General features: G+C 37.8%; 2 protein-coding genes and 1 pseudogene across 2 annotated transcripts; 1 reads left to right on the top strand and 2 right to left on the bottom strand.

Annotated features, from left to right (window-relative positions):
- Positions 1-3,808: 3,808 nt before the first annotated feature.
- On the bottom strand, positions 3,809-4,284 carry LOC126631358 (uncharacterized). Its single transcript, XM_050301512.1, has 2 exons — positions 4,029-4,284; positions 3,809-3,849 (listed from the first exon to the last, which is right to left on the bottom strand). Exons 1-2 carry the CDS (start codon positions 4,282-4,284, stop codon positions 3,809-3,811), a joined length of 297 nt encoding a protein of 98 aa, XP_050157469.1.
- A 2,312-nt stretch (positions 4,285-6,596) lies between these two features.
- LOC126632733 (uncharacterized) lies at positions 6,597-18,213 on the bottom strand (annotated as a pseudogene).
- On the top strand, positions 12,693-24,407 carry LOC126632732 (uncharacterized). Its single transcript, XM_050303203.1, has 2 exons — positions 12,693-13,437; positions 24,361-24,407. The coding sequence occupies exons 1-2, from the start codon at positions 12,846-12,848 to the stop codon at positions 24,372-24,374; spliced, it is 606 nt and encodes a 201-aa protein (XP_050159160.1). The 5' UTR covers positions 12,693-12,845; the 3' UTR covers positions 24,375-24,407.
- The last annotated feature ends 468 nt before the right edge of the window (positions 24,408-24,875 follow it).

Below are 24,875 nucleotides of genomic sequence, written 5' to 3'. Positions count from 1 at the left end.
TCGTGTAGTAGGTGTAGATTGAATGCATCATATCATAGTTAGCAGGTGAAACTAATAACTAGTTTTTTTCAAGTGCATTCTCGATGACTAATAATTAATTTTTCTTCAACTGCATTCTCGATTAGTAATAACTAGTTTTTTTTTTGTTCCGTACACGCTCTCTCATATACAAGTGCATTCTGGATGACCAATAACTTATTTCTCTGCAAGCACTCGCTTGCTTTCTCATGTGCAAGGGGCTTTTTCAATCACATGCTTCTTTTAACGTTGAATTTCCTAAACTAATTTCAGTAGTGGAGCAATAATGGAGTTTATTATTTTAATTTTGTAATTGAGCAAAAGAAAAAGTGTTTTCCATTGTGTTCAAAATTATGGCAAAGCAGTCCAAAATTTCAAAAGACAAAAAAAGTAATTCAGATGATGAGTTTTATGGACTCTGTCACCTCATATTCCGGTTGTTTCCTAAATAATGCTAAGAAGATTAAACTTTTAAATCAAATTCGCAAACCAAATGACATAGCACCAATAGAAAGTAAACACATTGATCAATAGTTAAATAACAATCCAATCATCAACAATTATGTAATTTGATTTGCAAATTTGGTTTTTCTAGCATTATCTTTGTTTCCCACTCGCTTGTCCTTCTTTAATTGCATTCTTGGTTTTCCTTCTTCAACTTCATTCGGGATAACCAATAACTAATATTTTCGCCCGCTCTTTCTTATCTGCAAGTCCATTTTCAATAACAAATAACTAGTTTCTTTGCGCACACACTCTTCTATCTACAAGGGACTTTTTTTTCAATCATACGCTCCTTTTAACGTTGAATTTTGTAAGCTAATTTCAGTAGTGGAACAATAATTGAGTTTATCATTTAACTTTAATTCAAACAAAAGAAAAGTGCTTTTCCTTTGTGGACAAAATCATGGCACATCCCAAATTTTCAAAAGACGAAAAAAGTAATTCAAATGATACGTTTTATGGGCTTCGCCACTTCCCGGTATTTCCCACCAACTTTCCTTTCCTCAAGTGCATTCTCGATGACTAATAACTAATTTTTTTGCACGCGCTCTCTCATATGCAAGTGCATTATCAATAACTAACAACTAGTTTATCAGCACACATTTTCTTCACCTGCAATTGGCCTTTTTAAATAGAGGAAAAGCATTGAATAGTGGCGGAGCCCATAAAATGTGTCGTCTGAATTACTTTGTTCGTCTTTGCGATGATTTTGTCCATAAGAGAAAAGCACTTTTCTTATGCTCAAATACAAAATTAAATTAAACTTTTTAACTTTAAAGCAATGCCCCTAAGAAAATGACAAATGAAAAAAAAAAAACACTATGAATTAGTCTTGGTAGCAAAAGCAAAGTAAAACTCATCCCTACACATTGCCACTAGAAAGTAGGAACACATTCAATTTTGGCAATTTGTATATTTGAGGTTCACCTGCTCGTTGCCACTAGAAATTTGTATTTTGCTATCTTGATCCATCTGAATTGTATCATCATTTTAATCAAGGTCATTTAGACTTTGACAACTTCTTACGTTCTAATTCACCTCCGTTCTCCTCATAATATCCTCGCCTTCTCACCAGCAGCCCGTCTAATTCTCATGAACTACTGAACAGGGCCAATCCTGGCCCCGGGCAAAATGTAAATGATACATCATTTATAGAATTGATAGGAGTTCCAAAAAAAAAAATTCAAGTGATGCAATCTCCTCTTCATTTATTTTTTCTTTCTTTTTCGATTTGCAGACTTATTTATGTAGAAACTTCATTTAATTTCTATACTAGACCCAAAAGCCATACCAGTAAAGCAGACAACAAAACTTCCACAAATAAATAATTTAACTAATTAATAGGGAGCTGGAAAAAAAAAAAGAATCCTCAAAATTTAAAACTTTTCTTCAGCTTGAAACTTCCATAATGCGATCATTAGGTTGGATCTGACTAGAATGCTTATAAACTCCATCAATTATAATAGGCTTAATTGGATTAATAGTACCATGATGATAGGGTAATTAGAAGATTGTCTCTGTGGTAAAAAAAAAAAATTGGATTTAAACATTTGTGGTAAAGTTTGTTAGGATTTATGCCTAAAATTGAAAATTTCGTCAACTTTCTATTAATTATTAACACGTGAGCCAGCCCGTTTTAGCGTAATATGTGTATGAAGAGTTATGTTTTAGCCTAATATGCGGGGTTTACGTGCTAATAAGTAACAGAAAGTTGACGGAATTTTCAATTTTGGACATAAACTTTACCTTAAACCTTAGTTTTTCTACCACATGAACTATCTTCCAACTACCCTATCATCACAAAGACTATTAATCCAATTAGGCCATTATAATAACTTCCACAGTGTTGATAAAAAATAATTGAGAGCTTTCAGATCGTTCAGATCGTTCAGATGTCCGTCAACTTTTTCCACATGGGATGTTTCAATGACTTTTGTTATGATGCTTAAAGATTAGAGTTGGAATGCAACGCGGTTTATGGGGTCCTCCCGTTGGAGATTTTTAACTTTTACCTAAACTTTTTTTCGAACGACACTTTTACCTGTGAGGTATTAAATATCGATGATATCGGAAATATCGGTAATTCAAAAACACGGAAATTTTGATGGAAATTTCGAAATATTATAGATATCGATAAAAATTGAATAAAAACCACGGAAATTGTAAGAAAAACTTGGAAATTTTTATTAAAACTTCGCAGGATGTTTATTTAGCTAATTATCTATTAGTTTATCACAAAATATTGGAAGGAAATGCATTGCATGATAGAGATGTAACTGATTTAAGTTGATTATATAGCGAGCTGACAAACATTGTGAGTGTATAAAATATGTAGTAATTAATGAAAGATGTTTAAACACACCATAATCATTTATATATAATGAATTAGTACAATATTTTACACTTTATACATTACATGGTAAGATACATGAGTAACTTAGCAAAGTCTAAAATATCGATGATATCGGAAATATCGGTAGTCCAAAAACACGGAAATTTCGATAAAAATATCGAGATATTATAGATATTTTAGACCATGGACAGGGACAATAATATACAACCACTATTCTTGATTGAAAAATGACTTTACCAGTCTCGGATTCCCTTCAATAATTGACCATCCAGATTTTTAACTAATATTTCATGTTATTTTATTTTTTATTTTATTTTTTAATTTTTGATCAAGAAGTATGATTAGTTTTTAAAAATTGAACCCTGGGTGACGAAAAATGTGATCCATCCCTATAATGTGCTTAGGACAGTATGAGTTAGCTAAGCAATTAAGCATAACACAAGCCCTTGAGGGAAACAGAATTCAATCGCCAGGCTTCTTTTTGGAGCTCTAGTAAAACAAGTTGAGATATGATTATTGTTTTCCAAACAACTGATGCTTCATTTGATCCGATAATCAAAAATTGAAAACACTGTGTGATAAGTAAAAACAAAGGTGAGTGATAGCACCACCTTTCAAAACTATCTACCTGCAGCGATAGTGTGAGTCGCAATGGGGTTTTTTGTTTTTGGGAGGTGGATTAAACAAAAAGAAGAGAAAAGTTGGAATCGTTGGGAAATTTTGTTTTTCTTTTTACTCGTATTGCTTTTGGGGCTAGCATAGAAATTAAAGAGAGTTTTAACGAAAATCTTCCGGTACTGTTCATTTTAATAAAAAATCATATTTTCACACTAAAATCATGGCAAAGCCGTCTAAATTTTCAAAAGATAAAAAATCATATCTGCAGGCTTTAAGTGTGGTTGTTTGAACAAAGGAAGGGGGTAAACAGCATTGTTACTCAGTCCTTGGTAGAGTACCTTGTTGGTGACCTTGTCCTGTATACACACAGAAAATTCATCAACAATGCATCGACAATTATTATCTTTGCATAACTGATACATAGAAAGTAAATGTTGAGATAACTGTGGGACATGTAACACTTTGTTAAGCTGAAGCATATGAGAGTGAGTGGGAAGACAAGACTGTCCAATGTGAGATATGAATAAACCTTCACCATTAGCTCCAGTAACAGATTCATTGGATGGATATGGAGTAGCAGCTTGCAGGTTCGAAATATCAGAGGTCATATGATTGGTAGCCCCCGAGTCAAGCAACCAGAATTCTTGCTGTGGAACAGAAGGTAATGGAGTAGTCCTAGCAGCAAAAGCTACTGGAGATGATGCTTGGTGAGCCACATAAGGATTAGAAACATAGTGCGGAGGCAGATGCTGAACTGGTAAACCAGGAGCCTGAAACTGTGATGAGTACATAGGAGGCTAAGACACAGACATGGATGCATTAGAATTGCCCCTATCAAAGCATGTTGCTGCAGTGTGACCAACTCGATTACAGATTTGACAACCACGTTGAAAGCAATGAAGGGCAGAGTGACCCTTTTTATCACAAATCTGACAAAGAAGCATAGGGTTATAAGGTGGCACAGATGACATTGGAGTGTTGAAGTTCTGAAAATGAGGCTGAGATTGAGACTGAGACCCTTGAAATCCAGAATGAAACTTCTTCCCCTTGACTTTATTCTTGAAATTATTCCCCCTGAAATTGTTGTATGTACCAGAACCTGTTTGAGAGACAAAGGCATATGGTCCTGAAAAAGGTAACTGCTGAAACTGTGAGTACGGAGGTGGTTGGCTCAGTTGTGGAGGAGAAAACAGTTGAGCAAAATGAGACATCTGAACTCCGGGCACCATTTGAGGATCTGGAGGAAACTGTTGAACTCGTTGGACCATTTGAGGACCTGGAGGAAACTGACCTGAGGAGGAACTATTAGGAAAGTGACCAGAAGAAGATTTTACACCAGATGAACCTCCTACTTCATACATAGAACCGGAACCATGAGCATACATGGCAGTCATCAGGGGCTGTTTAAAACCTTCCTCAAGTGTTGCTTCTTCAGCCTTTAACTGAGATCGGAGCTCTCGCAAAGAGACTAGATTTTCTCGTCCTCTAATAACAGCCTTAATAGTATTATATTCAGTTGGTAAACCTCGAAGAGCAACAATCACAATGTCTTCATCAGAAATGACTACACCCACAACAGCTAGCTGATCCCTGCAATCTTTGATCCTTTGAAGATAAAGATCAACAGATTCTGCCCCTTTCTTAATGTTCTGCAAATCAATTTTCATCTGCACAATGTTGGTTCTAGTCCTACTAGAGAATCTCTCCTTCAAATTTTCCCACATCTCCTTGGAACTTTGACACCCAATCACACAAGATAACGCAGCAGTAGACAAGGTTGCAGTGATAAGGGTCATTAATGCTTTGTCATGAATTTTCCAGACTTTGAAAGCATCAGTGACAGAAGAAGTATCCACCACATTGCCATCAACAGTTTCAATGATATTGTGTTTTGCAGGACAAGGTGTAGAATCATCAAGAAAGCCCATAATACCATTGCCCTCTAAAAGTAACTCAATTTGGAAGTTCCAGGTAACATAGTTAGCATCATCTAATTTTACAGTCACAGTATTACCAACACTAGGTATCAATGAAGATATAGGCGATTGAGTGAGCGCTAATTGAGCAGCAGTCACCATCTCGAAGAAATCAACAAAGCTTAACAAGCAACAACCAGCAACAATCCACAAGCAAACAACAGACACACCAACAATCGGCGCAAGAAATCAACAATCGACAAGTATCAACGACTGATCAACACGTCAAATCACAGCCAGATCTACGAAAAATGCGAACACGAAGAAGCAATAGAGCGTAGAACGAGACAAATACCTGCAATCACCACGACGAGCGACCACGGTACTCAGAAATCCCCAAAAAATTTAGGGTTTGAGAAACCAACGAGTTGCAACCGGAGAACTCCGACGACAACACCGATCTACAACCAGAGAACTCCGACGACGATCAAACAACAGAACTCCACCGATCACCAAAGGAAAGCGGAAGCACCGGTCACCAAGATCGTCAGACGACGGCGTTAGCCATTGTCGGCGATGATACCATGATAACAACCTAATATATGTGATACAGAGAAAACAATGGAAAGGAAAAGTATCGAAGAGAGAGAACAAACTTAGAAAGAGAAAGAGGAGGGAAATTTTCTGTTTTTCATTACTCTCCAACTGTAACCCACATGACTTATAAATACATCACACATATAACTAACTCTAAAGTCCTCCAATACAATTGTTACACGTGTGTATATACTCTAACATTTTGTAACCTAATTTCAGTAGTGGAGCAATAATTGAGTTCATCACTTAACTTATTCATTGTATTAATGATTGCACTGTGGAAATTACTATAATTGATTGAGTTTATAAGCATTGTAGCCGGATTTTGTGGAAGTTTCAAGTTGAAAATAAGTTTTAAAATTTCAGGCTTTCACTTTAGACTTTACCTATTAAATATAATTAGTTTCTTTTTCTTTTTCTTTTTTTTTCCAAACCCCTATTAATTAGTTAAATTATTTCTTTGTCGAAGTTTTGTTGCTCTCTTTACTAGTATTGCTTTTGGGTCTAGTATAGAAATTAAATGAAGTTTCTTCAGAAATAAGTCTACAAATCTGAAAAGAAAGAAAACGAAAAATGAAATGAAGAGGAGATTGCTCAAACTATACGATGCTTCACTTGAAAACTTTTGAAAAATCATATCATTTCTATAAATGGTATATCATTTAAATTTTCGCCGAGGGCCCTAGGACCGGCCCTGTTCAGTAGTTCATGAGAATCAGACAGGTGGTGAGATGGCGAGGATATTGTGGGGAGAACAGAGGTAAATTAGCATTAAAGTTGCAACGGTTTGGTTTTGTTATATCTCAAACGTAATCCTAGACCAAAAAATTAATCAGAATTTGCCGAGTATCATCTGGTCGTAGTGTTGAGGGAAGTTCATCGAGGTTTTAAATATCACTTATACTGGCAGCAGTAAGCAAGTAAAAAGGTCACGAACCAGAAAGAATACCTTTCGGTTAGCTCATAGTTCGCAAGGTATTCTCTGCATAGAAGAGGGTAGTTGGACCTTCCAATGTTCCGTTTTCCTTTTTGTTCATGGATGATATATTTGGACTGCTTTTTCTGGGTTGACACACTGGCCATGCTACCACACTGACATGATATGGATGCACGGAAACAAGCTCTGCATATTTAAGCTTCACAACAACCTTACTGCAAAAGGAAAATAACGTTCTTCAGGATGATGGAAACACATTTACTTTTGAGGATATATAATCATGCCTGCTACCAATATGACACTAAACCACACAAACTCATACAAGAACTCTAAAAGGGACGGGCAAGGAATATGAATACGCTGACATATAGTTACGAAGATGTTTGGCACATCAAAATATTATTCCACTGATACATAAATATCCAAAAACAGAGTCTATGCAGGGGAACAAAAGCACCAACAAATCAAAATCAAGTTTGGAAAAGACAATTAAGCTGTAGGGAAGGGTAAAATGAATTTCTTTGATCTGATTCCCATATAACTCCTTGGCAAGCCTAACCTACACGACAATCAGTGAAGTTGTAACCAATTAAACAAATAGGAAAACTAATGAAAATGGCTTGAAAACTTTGAGTTTTAATGATAAGGACAAAATAAAGGGTAAAGTAAATAGTATCAAGATTGACTTTTTAGTGTAAAAATGTGGTTTTTCGTTAAAGTGAACAGTACCGGGTGCTTTTCGTTAAAGTTCCCTAAACAAATAGCTATAATGGAACAAAGCTACAGTACCCACCCATCCCCAATCCCGCGTCTCTAATTTGCACATCTCATCCAGCATATAGTTAGCTCTTCAACATTTGGTAAAAAGGCATTTAACCCAACCATATTTTAGTAAATACAAACTCATTTTTGTTTACATAAGCCAGCAGCATACTTGTTCCCTTCTGTCCACATAAGCCTGTAAAATCTCACCAATGTAATCTATAAGTTTCTGAAAGCACATCAAGGATAAATAATCTGAACAGGTACTACAATATTGAGTCAGCAAGGCCAATGCACGAACCCAATCATACCATAGCATTGGAGGAAAGAAGACCATTTTCCACTTCTCGTATTGGCAAAAAGTACGGAATGGTGTGTTCAAGAACTGTCATCTTCTCAAGAAATGACTTACTCTCAAGTACACAATGGTATAAGTCACAAGTTTCTCCTGCGTCATTGCAGATACAGATAAGTCAGAATCCCCACCGCTAAAGGCCAAAGTGATTGAACGTGTTACAGCCTTATAGCACATATTTATTCCCCCAAAAAGTATTTTTCTGTAACCTATATTGTTCAATGTGTTACATATTGGAGGCTGATCCAACTGTTACACCAATCTTGAACAAATAGAATTATCAACTATTAACCTTCAGTTTGCTTATGGAATATTTCACACGGCAGACAGTGATGTCAGATAGAACATGACCTTTTTTTAGATAGAAAAATGAGTCAAATGACATGATACCACACAAGACACATAAGATACTAACTAATTGAAAATCAATTACTTCACAGCATACCAGCATAAGATATCTCATAAAGTTTGCCAATTCTTGCCCCTTCCAAACAAGAAGTCACCTGCCCACAGATTAAACCAATATTCAGGAAACTTCTCACCAAAACAATACTCAATAAGTTTATGAAATCAAGATTACCATATGTATATGCTACATCTATAACCAAATAATCTTGAATCCTGGCATCAATGTTTGTATTTATGTTCACTCTTAATTAGAAACTGCATCTACAAGAAATTATTAATCATGTGCAAAGAAAGCCTATTGACGCTCCGGTTCAAAGATGTGACTACGGGACAGAGGTTCAGGACCGAAGAGGTAAAGGAAGACCTAGGAAAACTTTGGAAGAGACCCTAAGAAAAGACTTAAGAGTACTTGGATCTAACGGAGGACATAACACAGAACCGAGCGCAATGGCTTTCTAGGATTCATATAGCCGACCCTACTTAGTGAGAAAAGGCTTTGTTGTTGTTGTTGTTGTATCTACAAGAAATTATTAAATTATCAGGAATGAGTGGACAACAATGCAGAGTTATTCTTTGACCAGAAAAACTACTTTGCTGGCATAGGGAGGATCCTCCTGTTACTGATTGAAACAAACTTCTCAAATTACCTTATTTCCGATTTTATACGTAATTCTTGGGGTAATTTGAGTGATTGAAATAAAGGCAAATTCTAACATCAAAAGTTTAAACCCACAGTAAATCTCAATCACTTTAGTATTGAAAGGAACCATACCCGCTCTCTTATTGTAGCCAGTAGTCCATCGTTCACCTTCCAAATAATTCTCTACAAAAGATATATTTCAATTCTTAATCAAACCAGAAGATAAACCAAAGTCTTCTCATAAGTTAACCCAAACAATACACAACTCAGGGATGGACCCATGTGAAGGCCCCCTTGGGCTGTAGCACAAGTTAGTTGTAGGAAGCCAAGCCGAAAATCATGCAATAGCCCACCTTACTAATTAATTGTGCTTTCAACCAATGTATGAGAAGTCTACACCAGCGTAACATCGTTTTAATTTTAAGAAATCCAGCCAACCATTCATCATATAAATGCAAAATAGAAGACCACGTCCCAAAACAACCCAATAGACACAAGCTCTCTCATCTTTTCTCAGTTATCATAATATAAAAAAACAAGAAAGTGTAAAGGAAGAAGAGTTTGGGGGTTGATTAATATGCTTGGTTGACAATAAGTAGTTCATTTTCATTCTTCTGTATATATTTATTTTTACTCAATACTCAAAAGGGTTACGCTTGGCAAGTGCCTTCGCCCATAAGCGGTAGGTCTCGGGTTCGAGACTTGGGAGCAGCCTCTCCATAAATGGGGGTAAGGCTAGCCGACATTCACCTTTCCCAGACCATGCATAAAGCGGGAGCCTTGTGCACTGGGTACGACCTTTTTTACTCAAAAGGGTTACGCTTCGACGGGTCAAGACTTGCGCCTCACCTTCGAAAACATTAAAAGCATTGCTTTTCACCTGCATTTTAAAACATTGATTAAAACTGAATTGTTGTCAAGTGTAATTTATTGGAGTTGCTCTATAGATTTAATTTTTTGGTTTAAATGCTGCTGGAAATAAAAAATTAATTCTTTTGAGTTGTAGCCCTACCCGAAATTAAATCCTGGCTTCGTCCCTAACACAACTCCTTAATGAATAGGAAAACTTGGAAAAAAAACATTCAGAATATTCGATGAGTTATATTGTTTAATTCTAGCTTAATATCACATCAGTTAATTATAAATTAAGCTTAAGTTATCCATTAGAACCATAACTTTGAGCAATACAGTAGTTCCAACACAGGTGAGCCATCAAGACAGCAAACTAATTTGTCCCTTGTGGGACTGGGGACATGACAGTCTTCCCCTTTAGTCACCGGTATCCTCATCAAGAGAAGGTTCAATCACATTCACACAGTTAGCCATGACAGGCTTTTGGTTAACATAAAATACCACAACCCGATAGTGGTTGGGTTCCTTAGACATGTATGTACCAAAGATCCACAGTGCACAAATGATGAGGGACTTGAGGTATCACACCAGTACACCACAGATGTGCCTTAGAAACCCGTGAGGAAAAGATAAAGTAACTTGACATGATGCAAAGCTAGATTCTACTGATTACAATTACAATTGAAATGAAGCATTAAACGCAACACTTTTTCAAAGGTACCTTGAGTTTGTGAAGCCCGTGCATCTTCAAATTCCTTCTGTAGACGCTCATAAATTATCTTGTTGGCATCCCTGTTAAAACAATAGAATCATAAAGGCATTAGTAGTAGTAATATACAAGTCCATCAACAATTATGATACTATTTCTGTTATGTATCAACATATTTACAGGCATGACCAAGATACACAAACCAAACACATACTGAAATACAAGGTGTGAAGCACAACAGCACAATTAGCAGAAAATGCATGACCAAGATATACACGCCAAATACATGAAAATAAAAGGTGCTCTGCAATGTACAATTACAGTAGTCTAACTGGAATAATGCTGAACAAGGGCTCCTTTTTCTTTGGAGGCACTCGGGCACATACATAAAATCGTCTTCAAATGCTTAGATATTTTATTAAGGCGCATATCCACATTTTCATAAATAAATAAACAAAGAAAAGTGCACTTGCCGAGTATTTTATTTTCACTGGTGTATTTAATGTGTAAGCATGTATGTACGTATGCATGTGTCTGCATATATATGTATGCACATATATCCTCACACATACAAGATAAATAGTACTAAACCTATTTGTAAAAAGATTAGACAACCCCTTTACTACAAAGTCAGTTAAGACATCTTTAACATTTAATCACAAGAAGCCCTACAACCATAATGCGGGTTTTTTATAATATCCAGAAGGCTGAAATTTTTTATTCAAGTTTGAAATGGCCCAAATGGGTGCTTAAAATCACGTATCATTCATCATATTCATACCTACCATTTTATTATACTAGACAAATTCTTCTGGATATTTCAAGAACACAAAATTGAATTACCAATTCCAGAATCCACAAGTATCTCATTGTCCCAAATTCACAAAAGGCATAGGACACCATCAGGTTATTCAGAAAACTTGTTAGTCTTTTTCGGAAGGTTATTCGGAAATTCACTGACATATGAATCACAATCAAATACACTCAAAATGGAAAGATATGAAGAAACAATGCTACGCACATTTTTTAGATAATCAAGGGACAACTGAACTCCATTTGGGTGAGGCCAAAGCATCTAAAATGCCTGCATTTATAAACATAGACATACAATAAGAATTCTAAGTAGATTTGTTACTTCCTTCTTCCACTCTTTGATGATATTCCTTTTTCCTATTTCGTTGCACACATACTCTCCAAATACGATTTAGTAAGTGAAGCTCTAGGAAAGCAGGTATGAGAGAGAGAAGGAAAACAAAGGAAACAAAGTTTACAAAAACCATGTATCATTGAGCCTAAAGGAGCGTCGCCAAAAAGGCCTTGTATTTGAAGTCACTCAAAATTATTTCTCAAAATACAAGCACTCCATAATATTTGAAAGCGAGAACAGTTCCATAAAATTATACTATGATCTCAAAATAACCAAAAACATGGTGAATAAAGACTTAACAATTGCTCCACGAATACTTTACCTAGAAAGACGCTCTGCTAACTCGCTATGCCTTTTGAGAACATTTGTCCCTGTCAAGCACAAGAAAAGCTTCGATGGTTTCACAACAAGCAACAATTCTTGTGAACATTTGTATAAAAGAACAAGGACAAATAAATATGAATACGAAAAATGTTGCTTACATCAAGCTCGTATGGCGTCTAACGAAATATCTTCGTCTTGCATATAACTCTGTTACAAAACACCACAAAAGTATGAACTTTGTGACAAAAACATACAAAACACCAAAGCACTAATAAGTAACAACAATTTTACTGTGCCAATCACAAAAAAAAAACACTTCAATTTGTTATGAACTGGTTGTGATTGCCTTAATCACAAAGAGGTTTTAGCTAATAACAGTAAGGGTTAAATTGTAAGGTAGTTAAGGGTAATTGTAAGGAGTTAAGCATGGGGGGTTCAATTGTAACGAGCCAAGAGTTATTAGAGGTTTTAGAAATTACAAATAGTAGTGTCCAGGTGGCATTCTTGTATTGGGGATCATGCAGCATGTGGGATAGTTGATTGTAACAGGCAGATTTGGAAATTAATAGAATATTCCTTTGCTCCCTTTCTCTTTGTCCTCTCGCCATTTCCATACTACCTAGCTACCGGTGAGATTGATTTTCCAGTGCCGGTGTTGATCTAACATTGGTATCACCCTTCGATCCTGGATTTTCTTTTCCGTGTATGCCCCGTCCTAAACCAAACACTCGTTCCAACACCATGGAGGCTCGATTTGCCGCTTTCGAAGCTGAATTTCCATCCCTCATTCGTGAGGCGGTGAAATCCGCTCTGGATGATCAATTCTCCTCTCGGCTTGACGCACGTCTTCCAGCATATTTTGAGCAGTTCCGTCGTGAGCTCCATCATGAATTGCCCAGTCGTCGGGAGGGTGAAGGGTCCTCTCACCCACCCCCTTCCGATTTCCTTGCTCATCCAGATCTGGCACAACTTCAGTCACCTCGCAGTCCTGGCAACCAGCCTCCCCGACCGCCTTGGCAACAACGGCTCGAATTTCCCTGTTTCACTGAAGGCGACGATCTCATTGCTTGGATCTACAAAGCGGAGCAGTTTTTTGCCTTCTACGGGATCCCGGACGCTCACCGTGTTCACACTGCTTCCTTCCATTTTGAGGGGGAGCTTCTTCACTGGTTTCGCTGGATGGACTGTACCAACACCACACCCACTTGGCCGGAGTTTACCCAAGCTCTTTGTCGTGAGTTTGGACCCTCTGAATTTGATGACAGTGCCGAGGCTCTCTTCAAACTTCGACACACAGGTACTTTCGTGATTACATCGCCGAATTTCACCGTTTGGCTACTCGATAATCGGAGATTAGTCCTCTTTTATTACGTAGTTGCTTTCTCGGGGGGTTAAAAAAGGAACTGCGCTACGATGTTAAATTGTTGAAACCTGCAAATGTGCATGAGGCTATTGCCATTGCAGTGCAACTTGATTCAAAACTCACTGAGTTGAAATTACCTCCACCTCGGCCTTTTCCATCTTCTAAACCCTCATCTACCACCCTCACCCCTTTTTCCCATACTATGCCTAAAACTAGCAACCTTGCTATTAAGAAATTGACTCCTGCTGAGATTCAACGGAAGAGGGAACGTGGTGAATGTTGGTTCTGCAATGACAAGTGGGTCCATGGGCATAAGTGCGGCCTTAAGCAACTGCTCATGATGGAAATGTCAGATTCCGAAGTTTCAGAAGACGATATAAGGGAGGATCAACCTGAATTTCAAAACATGGAGCTCAGTGAATGTGCTTTTTATGGCACAAATGGAGGTCCTATAGCTCAAACTATGAAGGTGCTTGGTCAAGTTAATGGCCACATCGTGAAGATCTTACTCGATTCGGGTAGTTCTCACAACTTTTGTTGATTACAAACTATTAAAACATTGTGGATGGCAAGCACACACCACCAGGTCTTTTGAAGTCATGATCGCAGATGGGGGGAAGGTTACAAGTTCTGGGTGTTGCAAGGCTATGGAGTTGACTTTAGCTGGGTATCATTGTTCTACAGATTTGTATTCCCTGCCACTGGGTGGGTGTGATGTGGTTTTAGGGGTGCAGTGGCTTTCCAAGTCTTGTGTTATGGGATTTCCAGCTCCTTACTATGGAGTTCACCAAAAACCACCATACTTATAAGTTGTCCCATCATTCCAATTCCTCCAGTGCCTCAGGCATTCACGAAGTCTCATTCCATTAGCTTGAAAAAGAGTTAACTAACTCTCATTTGGGGTTGTTCTTGTACTCCATGGAAAAGGAGAGGTTAGAATCCTGTGACTTGGAGTTCAATCCAGTTGTAGGAATTGCAGCATCTATTGCATGACTTCGAGGCTATTTTTGCTGTGCCTACTAAGCTACCTCCACAACGAAACCATGATCATCACATTCCCCTCCTGCAAGGAGCAAAACCACCAAGCATTCGACCATACCACTATGGACCATTGCAAAAAACCGAAATCGAAAAGGCAGTTCAAGAGCTACTCGAGGCCGGTTTCATAAGGCAAAGCCATAGTCCATTCTCTTTTCCTGTGCTATTAGTGAAGAAGAAGGATGGCATTTGGCGAATGTGCATTGACTATAGGGAGCTTAATGCCCTCACTATTAAGGATAAGTACCCCATACCCCTTATTGATGATATGTTGGATGAATTGCATGGATCCCTCTATTTCTCTAAGTTGGACTTGCACTCTGGATATCACCAGATATTAATGCAACCTGGAGACATTGAAAAAACTGCATTTAGGACTCATGAGGGCCACTATGAGTTCCTAGTCATGCCTTTTGGGCTTACACATGCTCCTGCTACATTTCAAAGTTTGATGAACGATGTGTTTAAGCCTCATTTGAGGAAATTTGTGTTAGTCTTCTTTGATGACATCCTCATTTATAGTAAGACCTGGGAGGCTCATTTAGCCCACTTGAAAACGGTGTTTGAGCTTTTCCAGGCCAATCAACTCTTTCTCAAGAAATCCAAATGTTCATTTGGACAAAATAGGGTGGAGTATTTGGGACATGTTGTATCTTGAGAAGGAGTGGCACCTGACCCTGGAAAAATCCAAGTTATACAAAACTGGCCTGCACCACAAATTGTCAAGGACTTGAGGGGCTTCTTGGGTTTAACAGGTTACTATAGGAAGTTTGTCCCGGGCTATGGCAAAATTTGCCAGCCTTTATATCGGTTGACAAAGAAGGATGGGTTCCATTGGACTGCAGAAACTCAGCAAGCCTTTGACAAGCTTAAGGTCGCCATGATTTCTCCACAAGTTTTGGCTTTACCAGATTTTTCGAAACCATTTGAAGTGGAATGTGATGCTTCTGGTTGTGGTATTGGAGTTGTATTGCAACAAGGTGGACGGCCTATTGCTTTTTCCAGCCAATCACTTGGTCCAAGGAATCAAGGACTCTCCACTTATGAGAGAGAGTTGATTGTCGTGGTTTCTGCAGTGAAGAAATGGCAGAATTATTTGCAAGGAAGGCATTTCATAATCAAGACTGATCATAGCAGTCTTAAATACTTCCTGCATCAAAGAGCTAACACTGCATTTCAACAGAAATGGGTTTCCAAGTTACTGGGGTATGATTATGAAATCCAATTCAAAAGTGGATCCCAAAATGCAGCTGCAGATTCATTGTCTCGATTACATGGAGTGACTCAATTACATGAACTTATTCCTCGATTCATGGGGGAATGCAATGCCATTTCTTACCCTTACAATGGTTGGATAGATGACTTAAGAAGAAGTACTGAACGAGATGAGTGGATTGCAGCAAAGAAAAAAGAAGTGGTTGAATTTGCAATGAATGGCACAGGAGGATCTACTTTGGGACAGTACACTGTCAATAATGGTTTGTTGCTTTACAAGAAGAGGGTGGTGTTAAGCCCTCACTCTGAGTGGAGAAGAAAGATCCTAGAAGAGCACCACTGTACTCCATCTGCTGGTCATCAAGGGGTCCTAAAAACATACTACAGGGTCAAGAGGAGCTTCTATTGGCAAGGAATGAAGAAAGATATTCAGAACTATGTAGCAAATTGTCAAGTGTGCCAACAAAACAAAGTGGAGACCATTGCCCCACCAGGATTGCCGCAACCTTTGCCAATTCCTCAAAGAATTTGGACAGACATCAGCATGGATTTCATAGTGGGGTTACCTCTATGCAAGGGTAAATCGGTGATATTAGTGGTAGTTGACAGATTATCCAAGAGTGCTCATTTCATAGCTATGGCTCATCCTTACACTGCAATCACAGTAGCACAGGCCTTTGTTGATAATGTCCTCAAACTACATGGTGTACCAAGTTCAGTGGTCAGTGATAGAGATCCCATCTTTGTAAGTGCTTTTTGGAGGGAATTGTTCAAACTACAGGGGTCAAAACTGTGTATGAGCTCGGGCTACCATCCCCAAAGTGATGGGCAAACGGAAGTGATGAACAGGTGCCTTGAAACCTATTTGAGATGTTTTGTTGGAGGACAACCAAGGAGATGGGTTCAATGGCTTCCGTGGCTTGAATGGTGCTTCAACACTTCTTACCGTTCATCAGCCAAGTTCACACCCTTTGAGTTAGTCTACGGCTACCCACCACCCCAAATTCTACCCTATGAATTTGGTACTGCAAGGGTGGAAACAGTTGAACAAAGCCTCTTGGAAAGGGATAAGGTCTTATCTATCTTAAAAAACAACCTGGAGATGGCGCAGAATTGCATGAAGGTGCAACATGATAAAAACAGAACTGAAAGGCAATTTGAACCAAGGTACTATGGGCCTTATGAGATTTGTGAGAAGATTGGTAAGGTAGCCTATAAACTGAATCTGCCATCTAACACGAAAATCCACCCTGTGTTCCACGTAAGTCATTTGATGAAACAATTAGGGAGTAATGTGATGCCTCAGAATGTCTTACCTCAGGTGGTCGAAGATGGGTTAGCAGGAAACACACCAGTAGCAGTGTTGGCAAGAAGAATTTATAAGAAAGGCAATGTTGCAGGGGTCCAGTTGTTAGTGAAGTGGCAGGATCAAGAGGAATCAGAGGCTACTTGGGAAGATTTTGATGAGTTCAAGGCTAAATACCCTACATTTCAACTCTGAGCAAACCTTGAGGACAAGGTTTTATAAGGGGAAGGTATTGTTATGAACTGGTTGTGATTGCCTTAATCACAAAGAGGTTTTAGCTAATAACAGTAAGGGTTAAATTGTAAGGTAGTTAAGGGTAATTGTAAGGAGTTAAGCATGGGGGGTTCAATTGTAACGAGTCAAGAGTTATTAGAGGTTTTAGAAATTACTAATAGTAGTGTCCAGGTGGCATTCTTGTATTGGGGATTATGCAGCATGTGGGATATACATGCTCCCGAGTTGATTGTAACAGGCAGATTTGGAAATTAATAGAATATTCCTTTGCTCCCTTTCTCTTTGTCCTCTCGCCATTTCCATACTACCTAGCTACCGGTGAGATTGATTTTCCAGTGCCGGTGTTGATCTAACACAATTAACTAAAAAAAAATTGAAATTTAAAAATAACACACTGCAAAAAAAATTAAAAGAGATAATAACTGTTACCATTTCTCCCATTAGGGTATAGGAACGTCCTCTGCGATTCAAATTGCTGCATTATTTAACAGAAATGGTGAAGAAATTCATATAAAATATGAAGTAAGAAATCGAAAAATCCAATCAATTTCTCAGCAAAAGTAACAAATTGCAGTAAAGTTAAATGGAGAGTTGAAAACGGAATAACTGACCCTGCGAGATGGGTTTCCGAGATACGCCATCTTCCTCGGTCTCCGCTTCAAAAGCTCTTCTGCATCGTCGCTGTAACCCATTCCTCACAGGAGAGAGAGAGAGAAGAAGAAGAAGCTCTGATTGGGTCGGACTAACCCGGAATCAAAAAAATTAGGGATTTGTCGAAAGCGGTTTAAAATTACTCGACTCGAACCCGAGAATAAAGTCGGGTAACGAACTGGGCCGCCAAGTTAAACTTCCGTATCCTTCGCTCGCAGACAGGGCCGCCACGAAATTCACCTTATTTTCTTACCTCCGTTTAAAGAAAATATAAATATTTTCTCAAAAAAAAAAAAAACATTTTTGTTTTGTCGAAAGGTAGAATATATAAATATGTTTTTTTGTTGAAAACTAAGTTTTCTTTTCTAAAACGAAAAATATGTAATCCTATTAGATTATGAATGTAATATGTAATCCTATTAGATTCTGTCATATCTCTTAGGCTAGATATTATCTTATTAGAGTTGTAATCATATTAGGGTAAGGATTTGATTTTTCCTACCATTATAAATAAAGACACAATGGGGTAAGATAATACACACCTTACAATTATGCATCTCACTATTTCCCTCTACTATGACACACCCCCTCTATCTGTAATTTATATGATTTAATAAATTAGGCCTATAACACGTTATCAGCACGCTCTTGACGTTGCGTTAAAGAGCTTTTATTCTTCAATTAGGGTACGTTTTAATCATTCTTTTTATGATTAAGTTATTATTTTATTTAATTGATTTACATGCTATTAATTCAATTTAATTTTTCTTTGTTGAACGTAATACAATGCATTAGAGATGCAATTTTAGCTTTCAGGGAAGGATTTTCTACAAATTCAAAGGCTCTTTTATTTTCTGCCAATCAGGTTCTTTTAAAATAAATTAAGATATTTGAAACGACCACGAAGCATGAAAACATTCTCACGATGCATGAACCACCTATATTTATATTTTCCTTCCTTTATATATATTGCATATGTTTTCATATAATTATCAATATATATATACACACACACGTTCATGCATTACGTAATTATAAAACGCTATGTGAAATTTGTGAGTCAAAGAATTGAAAGAAAATAAAAGCAAGTTTGGGCTTTTGCAAACCCTAGAAATAAGAAGAAAAAAAAAGAAAAAATATATAGGCTTGCTGCACGTATGACAAACCAAGCCAAACATCTAGGTTCTTCACGATTGGGCCTGCAACATCAATTCGTGCCAGCCTCATAAGAAGCCAACTTTGCTGGGCTTCTGCCTTCAGCCCATACTCGGCCTGCCTTCCTTTTATCTCTACAGCCTGTAGCTGCATCCTTAGATCCATGTGACTCGTCACAATCGCTGCTCCTCTCCATGCAGTAGCCCGCATCAATCCGGCCTTGGTTTTATTTTCTCATTTGCTGCTGGGTTGTTCCTCTCGGCCCGTGACATCGCAACAAGCATGTAGATTGCTTTGCAGGTTATTGGAATGCCCAATGCAACCATCCCGAGCCCAATTTGGGCCTTTTTTTAAGGCCTGCACCTAGTTGTTACTGGGATGCCTTTTTGTTCCATCAGCTTATCTCATTACAGCCTGCAGCTTGCATAGTACACTTGGGCTGCTCGTGTGACCTACCCAAGCCCAATATGGGCTTTGTTTTGTCAAGGTCCTCAACACAGTTTCTTAGGCTTATTTTTTATGTGGCTTGCCCACATTAAATCACATATGGGCCTAGACAATTTTTTATTTTGCTTCTACGATTGACCTTGTATGGTATGATCTATTGAATTAATTAAAGTGACTAGCAGTCCACTAATTTGACAAGACATCTAAAATTATTGGCTTGAAGCCCACTTTTGAACATTAACGATTCAATATTTTATTTCTTTTCTTTAAACTGTTGACTCCCTTTCGTAGTTCCGAAGCACTCACACTTGAGTTCCTAAAGCAACCTAAATCCACTACACCTAGTTGTATGCTGTATTCTATGTTCTTACAGGTACCTCCTTTTTATGAACCAGAAGTTCATAACTAAACTCAAACCTATATTTTTTAATTTAGTGCCTTTGAAACCCGAAGTTTTCATAAAATAATACACCCATGAAAAACCTATTTTTTCATGTAAACCATGTCTTAAAACCCGAATGTTCTAACTTTGATGCTTATAGATATTTTATTTTCTATAACACCAATCACAATCTTGTTCCCTCCGTTCAGTGGATTGTCGTACCGTAACAAGTTTGATTTCACTAATTTGGACGTTTCTTGACCGAAACTACTTTATGTGGGTACAAGACCCGAATCTCCACTTGCCTATCAAGAAGCTAAGTAACCATTGAAGCAAACAATGACATGGAAAAGCTGAATAAGTCTTCGCCATGATCTTCACTCGAAGACTTATACCTCAAGCATTACCACTGGAAATACCTTATGAATAAGGATTCCATGGCTCTTTGGCTTGCTTCTACGACCCGTTTAATTATGAACGATATTGCCTGAAGTACACCATGATTACGTCTATGAATGAGTACAACTTTGAAGTTTAATAAATCCAATCGAATTTGACTAGAGAATACTTTTATCATCCTTCCATGCTTATAACTCGCTCCTGGAGCAGCAGTGTAGAGAGCGAAAGTTTACCAAATTCTAGGATCTAATTACTACCACAGATATGAGAGAACGGTATAAACTCAGCTTCGGCTGGAGTCTACTGAATGGTGGTGCCCTGCTTTGATAGGGATGCATCGAAGGGCCTGATCTGCTTTGGCAGAAGTACACTAAACGATATTGCTCTGTTTTGGCATAGGCCTATTAAACAAACCCCTCCAGCTTCGGCCGGATCTTACCGAACCTAAGTTTGGGTTTGTCTCTCTCACAATCCAAATTCGAGTTTGTTTTTTACAATGTATAGTAGAATCAAGGCCAAGCAAGGTGTGGCATCATGCTTGAGCATGATCCTTGGCACCTAAGGCCTAAAACTTCAAATAAGGGATAATATTCCCGAACCTCAACCTTGTAGAATCTACCTTTGTCTCAATGGAATAGATTATTGATTATGCACCTGTTTGTGCCCCTACCAATGTTGTTAAGGAGTACCATTCTAGGAGTCAATATGTGAGACTAATTTTGCTCCACTGAACACGGTTGGAAGAGCAGACTTTTGACATGAATGGCCTTGTTGGCCAAATCCTCTTAGTAAGCCATTTATTTTGTGAACATTTTTCCATGTTCTTGGATTCAAGTTTGGTGTTTGTTTTTTTGTTATGGATAATCTTATTGATATTGTCCTCGAATACGAGTTAATTGAATCATGTTTCTTAATAAATGTGACCAAATTCAATTAAACGCGTGATTAGGTACGAATGTAGGAAAGCTAGTTGTCTGGATGAATGCGATATTATGCACACTAACTTTTTACCTAAATTACATCTCTAACAGCGACTTCAGGTTTATCTAACCTGATTAAGAGCATTGGCATAGTCTACGTTGTATGAATGGTACTAAATTACTATTTCAGAAACCTTATATTCTCCCCGTTCCAGAAGAAAGTCATTGAGTCTTAAGGATATTCGAGATGACAATAATTATGAATGAAACCACTGATGAAAAATAGAGTGAATATCTTTGCACCACCTCCAAAAATGAGCCTGAAGCTTTACTTTGGGGCCAATGGGTTGCCTCCCAACTGGGAACACGCCACATGTGGCCAGCCTAGAGCCTAGTGATTGAGCAGTTTACTTGCTTTGGCATGACCGTTTGGGACACTTTGGTCGAACAATGATGCCATGTCGCATATTTTTACCCCGAAGTAAGGATCATGTGCTTACAAGCACACTTTGCCAAGACTACTCATTTGGGAAATTTAATTTCTATATTATCCCTAGCAAAGATATGAAACAACCTTTTTTTCACAGTGGATTAAAGGGAATAAATGTGGACTAATCCAACCAACATGCGGACCATATAAATATTTATGGTTTTGGTTGACGAATCGACAAATTGGTCACATGTTTGTACATACCCATTGCTGTTAAACCTCTTGGTCGATTATAAGGGTTCACCATCCCAATAATCCTATAAAGTCTAGAAGATTGGATAATGTCAAAGAGTTTATATCGAAGGTTTTCGATAAGTTTGCACATCTTTTGGGTTTATAATTAAACATCAAATTCCCATGTTCGCTCCAAAACAGCCTCGCAGAGTGATTATAAAGTGCAATATAAATGATCACGCAAACCTTGGTGAATGCACCAAGCTTTCGGTTTCTACCTAGGGCTATACAATCTTGTACGCAGATATGTTAGTCTGCCTTGAGGTCTATTACCACCCAACCTATTCGGCGTTACAGTTGGTTACTGGGTATGAACTTGACATTTCATACTTATGCATCTGGGTGTGCATTCCATGTGCCAAGTTGCGTCGCTGCAACGTACCAATATGGGTCCTCAGATAAGGATGTGAATCTTTGTCGATTACAATTCTCTTTCACATTAGCTCCCTTAGAGCCCTTGCAATCGATCTCTTTATTACTCATTTGCGGATTGTCACTTCAATAAGACAGTCTTCCCACCGTTAGGGGGAGATAAGAACATCAAAAATCATATAGAACGGCGCAAATTTGTGTGCACGTTGCCCATTATGTCTCATCTCGATCCCGTATCGCACAAATGTGTTAAGTAAGTGCGATGTATTCTAGCTTTCAGAATGTTGCTTTAGACGTATTCCTCTGATCTAGCTAAAGTGACGAGATCATATACCAACTGCAAACATGCCTGCAAGGATAAACGTACTAACGGACGTCGAGTTAACATCCTCGAAGGATGTGCCGCCCCTAAATGACGGTTTGACCACCTCTGTTGGACGGTCTGGTACACTGACGGATAGCCAATCAATCTGTCTCGGCTTGAAGCACGATAGATCACTCATTTCATAGGATTCACTTCCCTAAAAGACGAAGGTCACGTCACCAAATGAATCCATACTCGATCGCTATCTCAAATCATTTCCATCTCATGAGATTAATCTGGATTACTCTTGATACTTGAAGTTCTTGGTCCAATATACTAGTTTGGATGAGATAATGAAATTGGAATGAGATTATCATCGATGATATTTTCACTTATACGGTAGCTACTGACATAAATAAAAAGCGACAATATCGAACCGTGTTCCGTTGATTAGTGACAACGTATAATTGATTGGACAACCAAAATTACAATCCAAGTTAAATTCCTTACCAAAGTGTGTTTGGACTCGTAGTTCCTACACTACCCAAGGTAATCCTGTTGTGTTACAAGTGGGAAAGGAAACGTAATGAGATGAATAAAATAGTACGATATGATGCACGCCTTATGGCGCAAGGTTTCTCTTAAATGCTCTGTGATTGATTGCAACATTATGAAATATGGTTAGTGTTTCTCCATATGGGATATTGATACGGAGATCTACATGTAAGTTCCCAAAGAATTACATGGACTGGTTCAAATAATTCCAAACCATGGAACACCCTCTCAACTCGGTTGAGGTGTTCACTTACGGATTGAAGCAATCCGGCGGATGTGGTATACATGTCTAAGTGATTATTTGATCAATTAGGGATATAAATTATGCCCTTACGTGTTAAACTATGAAGTCTTATTCTGAATTGCTAGAGTTACAGTTTATGTCATATGACATGAATCTACTAAGACTCTGGAAGAGCTTGAGAAAACTGCCTCAGACTTGAAGACGAAATTTGAGATGAAGGATCTTGGGAAAACTCGTTTATGCCTTGACTTGAAGTTCAAGTATTGTTCTGACGATACTTTGGTCTACCAATTGAACTACACCCCGAAGGTGTTACCTTTTGAGTATACCTATGATATTCCATACGTTATATGCAAATGAGACTCTTGAAGAGGTTATGGAATCCGAAGTTCCATAATTGAGTTCAACTTTGCACTTTGTTGTACTTAGCTTATTATATTAGATAGGACATCTCATTTGATGCTGATTTATTAGTAAAGATGCAGTATCGCACCTACATGCATTGTTAAACCCCACCCCCAAATTTATATGTAATTTTATAAATTCCCAAAATTTTATTGAAATCAAATATTTTTATTTTTGCTTTCTCCTCCATTCCCTAGTTGCCACTTGGCAGCTGATAGACACGTATTTATTACAATTGTTACCCTTATATTTATATTTATTAGTGCTTGATTCTGATTATTTGGAGTAAATTACTTTAGTTTTGTAATTTACACAGATTATGAGGTTTATTGATAAAAGTGGAATTTAACATGGTCATAATACATCCTATATGTTTTAGTCTTCCTAATTACATTGGCTTCATCCATTTAATTAAATATTGTTTTATTCTTAGGTTAAAGACCAATAGGCGGGGGAGATATTTTGGAGAAAATAATCTCAATTTGATTTGAATTCCTATTTTTTAGGAAACTTGGATTAGGGAGGCAGGGATAAAAAGGAGGATAAGCAGTGGAACAGGGGACTGAGACTCCTTGGCTTCTGGGGTGAAACAGAGAGATCAGTAACAATTCGGTTTTTTTTTCAAGTTTTATTTTATGCATATTTTCCATAGGACTACGATGAATCCTTCATTCATGGGGTTCTAAACTCTTAGCTAAGGCTAAGAAGAAGCCCTAATTATGATTACTCTAGTTATTTGATTGTTCAATTTTTGAATTTCAGATTGATGATTAGTTTTCATTCACTAGTGGAATTGCAATTTTGATATTGGGTTCTTTGTGCTTGACCATAGCCTAGGATTTTGATATTGAAATTATTTGCATATGAATGTATTTCTGACCATGAATTGGATTCTATCGATGCTTTGTGAATGAGAATCATGAACTTATATTTTGATCCGACCGTAGACGAATATTGGTTTGTGTGGCTTCCTAGAAAATTAGCTATTTGTTTGATATGACCAAGTTGATAAGTGGTTAAT

Source organism: Malus sylvestris, chromosome 8, assembly GCF_916048215.2.
Source record: "Malus sylvestris chromosome 8, drMalSylv7.2, whole genome shotgun sequence".
In the NCBI taxonomy this organism is placed as follows: domain Eukaryota; kingdom Viridiplantae; phylum Streptophyta; class Magnoliopsida; order Rosales; family Rosaceae; genus Malus; species Malus sylvestris.
The sequence above is the reverse complement of the archived record's forward strand: the minus strand, read 5'-3'. Positions and strand labels throughout refer to the sequence as shown.

Excerpts from the sequence above, each read along its gene's own strand:
- LOC126632732 (XM_050303203.1), top strand. The coding sequence starts at position 12,846 with ATGCCCCGTCCTAAACCAAACACTCGTTCCAACACCATGGAGGCTCGA.
- LOC126631358 (XM_050301512.1), bottom strand. The coding sequence starts at position 4,284 with ATGTACTCATCACAGTTTCAGGCTCCTGGTTTACCAGTTCAGCATCTG. Across the intron at positions 3,850-4,028 it reads ATCTGTTACTGGAGCTAATG|GACAAGGTCACCAACAAGGT; the intron begins GTGAAGGTTTAT and ends GTGTGTATACAG.